At 39.5% G+C, this 10,082-nt stretch overlaps 1 protein-coding gene across 1 annotated transcript in view; it reads right to left on the bottom strand.

Annotated features, from left to right (window-relative positions):
• Nucleotides 1-9,268: 9,268 nt before the first annotated feature.
• The window catches only part of OTOGL (otogelin like), a 93,979-nt gene continuing 93,165 nt past the window's right edge, over nt 9,269-10,082 (bottom strand). Inside the window, exon 59 of the mRNA XM_086610725.1 lies at nt 9,269-9,469. Within this exon, the coding sequence (XP_086466851.1) occupies nt 9,269-9,469 (201 nt within the window). The remainder of the gene's footprint in view (nt 9,470-10,082) is intronic.

The following is a 10,082-nucleotide window of genomic DNA, read 5'->3' as shown; positions in this document are numbered from 1 at the left end:
ATGGCAAAGCGTATTAGAAAATTAAGTACAAAGGTACATGTGGTTCTTTTGTATGTGGTTCTTTTAATAACACTCAAACTAAACCCACAGGGGTAATCCACAAATCGCAGTTTTGGATCAGAAAGCAAAATACCTCTTGCAGAAGTACACTTCCTAAAGGCATAGCCAGAGTGTACACCTGGGTACTAGAGTAATCTTGAACTTCCATCATCACAGCGCATGTCTCTGCAGCATCCAAAAGGTGACAATTTACACAGCAATATGAGTTAGCTTAGCACTTAAAGATACTGGGATCTCTTACTTCTTCTGAGGAACAACATCAAACCAGAAGCAGCAGGCAATAAAGCAGTTTAAGGATCTCAAGAGAGCTTCGAACAATTTAAACAGATGGAACACTGGGAACGCTCAGAGCTCCCTGTGACTGCTAAAACGACAAAAAGCAGTTCAAATCACAAACCATCAGTTTTCAACATTCAATTAGTGCATCTATCCACTTCAAAAAAGGGAATATTTTTCTTACCTTAAGTAAATATTTTAATAAAAGGAGAAGCAGAATTGCTTGATCCATAGAGAAAGAAACGTTATAGTTCCAGAGTCTATTATGTTTGAACCACAACAGCTTCAAAACAAAATTGGGTTAAAATTTCTAAGACATAAGAAGCGAAAAACTAATCCATGTATTTATACATTGCATAGATACAGCAGCAGCCAATGGTGTACCTAAGATGTGTCTTTGCCCTGGCCCTGCCTCTTCCCAGGTCTCATATAAAGCTTCCTGACAGCAGCAGAAGGCCGTCCTTCAATTTCACTGAACTATGGATATGGATGTGCCTGTTGTTCATTAGTCCATAAAAACACACTCACTGTGAAAAAGGGTTTTTTTAAGTTTTACTAGCTATTACTGTATTGGAATTAATTGAAATCAGTGTAAACTTTTGCACTTTCTTCAAGAGACTCCAGTTATTTTCCATAGTACACATTTCTAGCAAGTTGCCTCTCTTGTCAGTGTTCAAATTAAGCCTTAAGATGGTTTTCTGTGGGAGCACTAAGCACACCTGCAGAACCCACTGATACGTCTCGCGAGGGTGTCCACGACGAATAAATACAAACAGTGTAAATTTATGATAATTTCTGTTAAATTCACTCATCAAAAGACAGGCACACACCAGTACAGCGCCAGGAACCGCCTGAGCAAGTCTCAAACCGCGTGCGGAAAATACAAAACCCCACTCTTCCGTATAAAAGCAGAGCCTATAAGTTTCCTAAACACTCGCACACAATCTGCTTATTAGAGGACTTCTCAAATTGCTAGTTAGTAACTACAGCACGCGATTCCCGGGATAAATCCTTACAGCACCAGAAAGACCTGGGCATTAAGGGCAGAATTAAGAACCGCCGCCGCTTCCTCCACACAGTTCCCCCCGCGTCAGACCCACTCCGCGGCGGTTTCCTCTCCCCCTCCTCGCCTCCTCTGCCCCCGCCCTGCTCCACCCGCTTGTTCAGGGCTCTGCTGCCCGTTCCCGGCTGCCGGGCCGCGGCGGCAGTGTGGCGGAGCGGGTTCGGCCGCGCTACGGGTAGCGCCGTGCGGCGGGGCGGCAGCCGCCGGCCCTTGGGACCCCTCCCGCCCGGCGGAGCCGCCGCGGGGGTTGAAACCCGAAGCGTCTCACTTGTGTCCCGCTCGCTGAGGAGGAGCAGCTCCGCTCCCCGCCGCTCGCCGGGCCGGCCCCGAGGCGAACGGCTGTGCCGGCAGCGGGCCGGGCCGGGCCGGCGTGAGAGGAAGCGGCGGCAGTGCAGCGCGGGCTGGCGCCCTCCCGCCGCCCGCGGTTAGGCCGCCGAGAGCGCAGCACCGCAAAGACTAAGATAAAATTAAAAATTGCTGGAAGTGTGAGATAGATAGGTGTATATGCATATAGGAAGTAATAGTCGAACGGTTCCTGCAGAATTACCGGGCTGAAGGAAACACTAGAAGGCAAGTGGGGTGCTGAGGGGCCGGGCGAGGCAGGCTGAGCGCGTGAGGGGCGGGTTGTGCTTTGCACCGCGGGAGCCGCATCCGAGCGGCGCCGTTACCCCATTTCAGTGTCTTGTCCCTCCGAACCGAAATACGCACCCGTCTTAAATTCACTGCAGGCAGATGTTCCTCAACTCTTTTTACGTGTACTATCTCTGTCTTTGAGGCTTTGTAAATACACGTGTGCAAAATATAGAAGTTGCTCCCAGGAGTACTGGCTTTAATTTGCTTTGAGAAAATGGTTTCCAGTCAGGCGTTACAGCGTTTCAGAGCACGTCTGTGGGAAGGATTAGCAACAAATACAATCAAAGCAACTAGCGTGAGGTGCTGCGCTGTATCCTATCAACAGACATTTTTGCAGTCAAGAGTTTTCAGGAAAAGGGTTAAATCAGACAGTTTAGGAACAACACTGGTCTCCGAAACCATACAATTGCTCCCCAATGTGACAGCAGTTTCCTCACCGCTGAGTATCCCTACTGTAAAACACTGAGATTAGCCCCAGAGGAGAAACAGGCACTGACATTGTCTCGCTGCTGGAGTCACTGTAAAGATCCTCATTTACCTCCTTTGGGGCAGAATTTCTCCTTGGGGCAGAATTTCTGATTCTCCTTATCAAGCTGTTGGCCTCCGTACAGAGGTCCCACGCAAAGTTCCCGGTGCAAACGTCTATGAACAAAGAACAGGCAAGGGTATGTAACAGTAGGACCACTGATGTATTTTGCAAAGGCTACTGAACAAGAACTTGGCTCAGACGAAATACAGTGGGTGGCATCTGCCTTTGTCCAGTTTTGAAGCAATACGTTCAGAGATAAACTGACATCAGTAGAATTCCCAGTGCTCTAACCTTCCCCAAATGAACCTTTTCAATAGAAAATTAGTTTTCTACTGTGCTCTGTAAAATTAAATCAGTTTAATAAGCTGATAAAAATTGTTTACCAATTAATTCCAGTCAAAGTACTTCTAGAATAAATAAAAACTGGTGCCACTGTCTATATGTACCATAAAAATGAACAACACTCATATTATTTACTGTGTATTTTCTTAGGTGCTATCATCATATAATATATTATTTCTGTGTTGAGGTAGTATCTTGTTCTTCAGTGGGTTGGTCCTCATTTTTCCTAAAACCTGTCCAACTGAACTTTGAATCATGAAATAAGGAATACAATTTTTCAATTAGAGCTTTATTAAGAACTTCTAGTAAACAAAGCAGGCTTAATTTCACCAGAAGAATACCATTTGGCAGCTTTTCTGTAACTCAGGCTCAAAGAAAGATGTAGGAAATCAAAAGCTGCTGTGACCCCTGATCCCAAAACTCTGAATCAGCCTCTCTCTGAGAAACACACACACGTACAGAGCATACAGGGGTGTATCACCTGAATGCTATTTTAGCTATAAACACCATGAGTTAGCTGCTGCCTATTCAGCTGTTTTACAAAGCAGACATACTCTTTTTTTTTTTTTTTCCCAGAGCACTTTGTAGTCACTGAGCACAAAGGGAGGCTTTATTAATGGGCGATTTTCAAGACAACAGCAGGACCCCTCTTTTTTAACTTCATTAAATTACGTGTGTGTGGCACATTCCACGTTAATCAAAAGAACACTCCCCAAAACATAACCACTTTCTGTTTAGTCAGCATTTCTAGTGATTAAGTTTTAACATCATTCACTATTGGTTTTCTCCAGAATGCAACATCAGTACAGAGGCAGCTGTTCAAGTTCCTCCATTCTTCATACAAAAACTGCTTGTGAAAGTAGAAACTGCATGTGTGGGATTTTTTTTCAGACTACCTCTTTTGAGTGAGATTCTCAAATCTCTGATTTTAGGGAATCTTTTACCACTGATTTCGATAGGCATATTACCACCTCATTGGTTTATAGGTAGAATTATTTTTCAAAATAGGCCAAAAAGGCAGTTCTAAAATGATCAGTATGTGGCTGCCAAGAACTAGTCAAACTTCTCACCCCTGTAGCCCCTCTACCAAAACCTCACCACACAAATGTGATACAGAATCATATTTGCAGTCCTAGAGTTGGTTGTTCTCCAGCTCTGAATATGCCCTTCCACCCTAAACTTGAGTGACTTGTTAACGATAATGGGTAGATAATGTTTCAGGTTTCCTTATTCTGTAGACACCTTGCACATTCTGCTTGGCATTTAAAAAAAATGTTAGAGACAATTTAGTACACAATGTTACATACAGACTCTCTCCACCATAACCTTTCCTCAATAAAAGCTTTTTTTCTTTTTCATTAATGTTCAGTGCTGAAAATCTATTTCTGAAAAGATCTTTTACATGCACCTCATGAATGTTTTTTGAAAATATATTCCCCAGAATGGTTGGGAGCATGAAATCCAACCTACTGTAGGAAGTATAGTACCAATATCCCACTGTAACTATAAAATTTTTTTGCAGATGTTCTGGCCTTCATGCTGCCCCTCCACAATCGCTGTATTGCTGTGGTTATGTGTGACAACTCATTTATGTTTTGTCCTCTGTACTAGAACATGTCTTTGGGATTTTTCTGTAGGACATACACCCGAACACGATTTCATCAGCAGCATAACCTCAAGGTAACCTCTGGAAAAGGATTCAATGGGACGGAACTTGGAAAAAATTAGTTCAAGTCAATGTTTCCCACTGCCACAGTATTCCCAATTGGTACCTACACATTTATTTGGCAGTAAGTTTTTACACAAAGATGAACCTCTGTAATATTTGGAAATTCAATTTATCGTTTAAATTCTTATAAAAGGAGAGACGGAAGAAAAAGGGATGGAAAGAGCTATACAGAACTAATGCATAAGTGTTTTGGGTTTTTTTTTAAAAAAAAAAAAGATCCAGGCTCTGTAAGATGAGTTAGTTTATCAGCAGTGCAGAAGGTCAAGAGAAAAAAAAAAAATGAATTTGTGTCGGGAAAAACAAGAGTGCAAAAGAACGGGGAAAGGAGCCACAGCTGAAGCACTGTTTTGTGACTGCTTAAGCACTGAAGTGCACAGTGACCATTTGTCATCCTGGAGTGTGTTCTTGCAAGCACCTCCACCTTCTCGTATATTCTGTGGCTTGTAACTCTGTTCAAACAACATACTTCAGGCCTGATCCTGCTCTCGGTAGAAACTAGTAACAAAGACCTCAGTGCAGATATTTTTTTACTAATAGACAGGTGCATGTATTTGGGAAGATACCTGCCTGCAGTGTGGAAAAGTAATAAATCATGCAAATGTATTAAGTTTTACTTTGGATTTTTAGCATACAGATTTGGCTAGCTAAAAATGAGAGTATTAGCTGCCTGCGTAGCTGTACTCTTGGTCTTGGCTTTTATTAGTGAAAACACAGAGTAAGTGGCTTAAACCCAATATTAAAAGCTGTGCTTCAAATTCTGATTGCATATCGGGGTAAGAATTGGTCTTGAGAAATGACCTAGTAATAGGGCAAGAGAATTATAGAAGTCAAATATTATAAATAATATGGCCAAAGCCTTACTATTTTATAGAGGTGTACTCAGTTACAATCTGATTCTAAGTATAGAGATAGATTTACATTAATCACTAAAAAAAATCTGCATAGTTTTATGGGTAAGCCTTTATATCGTGGAATTCCTTTTGCAAGCACAAGTAGGAGAACAGAGCAGTGGAAATGTAGGAACGAAGGACAGATGTAACCAGCTACGAATGGGGGAAAATGAGGGGGCACGGCGGGACTGCAGCGTAAGGCGTGCGCTCGGTCCTGCACACCCCTTCTCCCCAGTTCCTCACATTTTCTGGTGGCAGCGTGGGAGTTGGAGAGAGGCATGCATTCCCAGCCCTTCTTGTAGGGGAGTAGAAATTATTCGAGTCTTAGTTGCAGGGAGGTAGAAGGGAAGGAACTCTGTGGGTATTAATGCTCTTTTAGTCAATAATCAACAAACTAATTAATTTTGGTATTTAACTAGGTTAGGTTTGCATTGGAGCTGCTTTCCAAACCAGCTGGCAGATGCCTGCACAAACAGGGTTACGCACAATTCGAGACTGGAGGTTGAGGCAGGAACACAGAGTTGAGGAGAGATGAGGAAACCAAGACAGAGCCATGAACTGCACCTACGTTCATATTTCAGTTACAGACTGAGGAAATATTTGTGGCAGAACAGGCCTGCCACACTGAGGGCTCATTCAAAGCTACTCATTGTGAGACCTGCGAGGGCTCGTTTATGTCGTGTAACATACCACATCATGCTCCGGGGTGATCTTATAGCAGCCTTCCAGTACTAAGAGGGGGCCTACAGGAAAGCTGGAGAGGGACTTTTTACAAGGGCGTGCAGTGATAGGACAAGGGGCAATGGATTTAAACTGAAAGAGGGGAGATTTAGATTAGATATAAGGAAGAAATTCTTCACTCTGAGGGTGGTGAGGCCCTGGAACAGGTTGCCTAGAGAAGTTGTGGATGCCCCATCCCTAGAAGCGTTCAAGGCCAGCTTGGATGAGGCTTTCAGCAAACTGGTGTAGTGGAGAGTGTCCCTGCCCATGGCAGGGGGGTTGGAACTAGATGATCTTTAAGGTCCCTTCCAACCCTAACCATTCTATGATTCTATGATTCTATGATTCTATGCCAGTACCACCTTCATGGAGGTAATGGGGGTGAGATGGCTGTCCAGAAAATAGTTTACAAGTTTTAATAGATGTTCACTTTCTGACCAGGCCAAAATAATCTGAATTTGAAGTTTAACTGTAAAATGGAAGGCAATCTTAGACCATATCCAGCTCCACTGAAGATGTAAGATTTTGCTGTAGGCTTCAGGAAGGATCCTGACACAGTTCCTATTGGTTGTTGTACATAAAAAACCCCAAATTGGGTAAGTAGGAAAAAGATCTTTTAATATCATTTTTCCTATTACAGGTAGTTATGGGGTTATTTTTAACCATAACTGCTTTTAATTTCCATGTTTGACTAAGATATTGCATTATCATTCAGGTTTAGTGGCACAGGTAAATTAATTTTATCAACACTGATTTAATAGCATTCAGCAAAACAATGTTAATTAATTTCTCTGTAATTACAAATACAGCTCTAAATCTTAAAAAAGCACATTGCTTATAAAAAGCACAGCTGTTCAATCAAAGCACATCGAACGTTCGATTATTATATGGAAAAATGCTGTCTTGTAGGAGCTTCCTTAAGTAATTTATCAAATGCTAAATTCATTAGGAAGTTTTGGGCCAAACTTTCTTGATGCAAATATAGGATTCTTATGTCTGTGTTAATTAATCAAAAGACTCTAAAGATGTATTATTCTTCTAAAAGTTGTCCTTTTAATTTGCTGTATGAGTACACAAACTGTACAGCTATGACTATGATTTAATTTCCATTTCTGGCCAGCAGGAAAAGTTTCTGTATACATATTCCAACAGCAATATCAGAGAATATTTTAGTTGTAGGCCCTGCTATATAACAGCTTGAAATATCTGCCATACGAATAAAAACATGGAAACAAAGCATATGTTTTCTCAGAACAGCACTTTATTTTGATCACTACGTGATGGCTATTTCTTTATAATGGTTAAACATTCTGCTGATAATACAATGGATTATTCTTTAATTTTTAAACCAAGTTTCTATTTTTAAGGAGATGGATGAGTAGATGACAGTCTTAATAGTAAAGACAGATTTCACTGTATATGCTACTTTTTTTTTTGTAAGCCATCAAAATGAACACAGCAAAAGTTTAAAGCTTTGTCACACAAAGTAGCAAAATAGCCTTGGATTTTAAGTTTTTTCAATTTTATATTGCTTATTTTCATTGTATAAACAAATGTGATAATCCAACCTTGTAATTAAATGATGACAGCTTGAAATAAAAACTATTTGTCCAAAAGTTTCAGACTTTTAGACAAGATTTTTAATTCTGAAACAATTTCCATGATAAGGAAAATACTGGTCACACCAAGGTCAATGGCAAAACTCCCACTGTCATCATTTAAACCAGTTTCATTCAGTGAGTTTATAAAGCAAAGTCATCTTCTAAAAGCAAGCCTAAAATTGTATCCTTAGTTTTTAAGATAAGATTATATAGTAAGTTTAATAAAAGGGAGAGCATATTTGGCTTAAGGTGCTCAATCATGGACATTCACAGCCTGATTAAACATCAATAGCTCACATAAACCCTTTGAAACATACATTTTACCTGGATTTTTTTCCTAGACTGAAAAATTATGAGTCTTAAATTCAGTCAATAGTCCAAATCTCAATATTTAAAAAAAAAAAACCCAAACAACCCAACTAACTATTTTTATGTGTTTTATAAAAATATACTGAACACAAATCTTCAAACTGGAAAACAAAGGAAGAAACCCATTATGAATAGTTAAAATGTGCAGTACCCTGTTTTTTTAATAAATATGTATATACACACATAGAATTTTATTCTACAGCTAGTAGGTGGCCAATTTCTTACTTGTGAAAACTGTAAAATGCATATAAAATAGAATCTTTCATATCAGAAACAGCTTTTAGATCTTTTTAATAAAGGTGCAAAAGCTTGAACTCTTCAGCCTTTGCCTAGCCATGCTTCATATTTATAATATATATCAAACTTAAATAAATGTCAAAGGTTTAGAGCCATTATTATGATTCTACTATATGCTCTGGATATTTACTTCAGGTACTTACAGACCACAGTCGTCATGTTCTTCAGTGACTTACAGTGTAAGCAGAGTCCAGTCATTGACAACAGCTTAATAGAGGAAAGATGGACCTTTCCGCAAGACAAAGCATGTTTCGGTTGAACCCACTATTTTTTTAATAAATTAATTCAGTTATTCTCAAAACCCTTATATGCTTCTTTCACATTTAAACATGAGACCAGTGAGAGTTCTTAACTGAAAGTTTCTAGGTAAAAGGAAAAGAACTACAGAGAAATTCTGAACTTTGATAGGTTGCCATAATCCAAAATTTTAACACACTGGAAACATGGACATTAACCGGCTTTCAACAGCTCATCCAAAAGCCACTGAGTAGAAATAAATGATGGCTAAATTATACTGTGTTCAAAACTATTTATATTTTTCTTTCTATGCATGCCAATATTTAAAAAGAAAAGTTGAAGAACAATGAACAATATCATCTTTACTAAATTTGTGAAAAGTTACATTATAAAGTGTAACTGAGGACAATTTTTTTTTTTTTTCCCTGCAGAGTTACTGTAGTCCTCCAAGGTCAAAAAACAGAGTCTAGTGAAAGGAAACTTGTTTGAAGTCTTCAGATTAAATCGTATCCACAGTAACGTTCAGTTCCATTGGCATGAGCAGTCTATAGGCTCTTGAATGACGTACATAATTTCAGTGCCATTTCCTGAGCAACGTAGTGGCACAGTCAGATTACGGGTTCCATTTTCTCGACAACATTTACAGAATCTTAAATGGCTATCAATATTGACATTGAAAATTGTTGCAGATGGGCATTTTCCATCACAAGAAGCCACATTTATCTATGAGTAAAAGAAGAACTGAAGTTAGATATCTCAGATTTTGTTACAAAGATACTACATTTCAAACTTGTGATTAAACTCCATTTTTACATTTGAAAAAGATTCTCATCTTTAAAATTATTTTATGTTCTAAAACTTATTCATTTTAAGTGTAGACACATTTTTAATAATTTAATTAAATATTTTTTGTTGCTGTTTAATCATGTATTCTGTCTTAACCGTGAGCAAAGTGTTGTCCTGTGGATACCTAAATCAAATCCCTGGTGTACAAGTTAATAACTTCCAAACAGCACAGATAAATTCATGTTCTTTTCATGTTCACTGCTGAGAAGTTAAATTCTTCTGAGCAAAACAAAGGAAAATCTATCCTTCTCCCTGAAGGTTCAAGAGGAAAAGCATATCAGTGCAAAAGCTTTTCCCTTTCTTATTCATACTGCTTGTGACTAGGGGCACACCAATATTAGCTGTGTTATCACTGTAACAAATATATCCAGAACGTAGAGGCAGGAACAAACCAGCACGGGCAGAGACCGGCTATAAAATTATTTGTGCTTTATACATCAGCAGAGCTAAGCTTTCTCTCACTATTACATTATGTGAAGAGTCGTCTTAG

The sequence above is a fragment of the Tauraco erythrolophus genome, chromosome 4 (assembly GCF_009769465.1).
Source record: "Tauraco erythrolophus isolate bTauEry1 chromosome 4, bTauEry1.pri, whole genome shotgun sequence".
In the NCBI taxonomy this organism is placed as follows: Eukaryota; Metazoa; Chordata; class Aves; order Musophagiformes; family Musophagidae; genus Tauraco; species Tauraco erythrolophus.
This window is presented reverse-complemented; position numbering and strand designations above follow the sequence as displayed.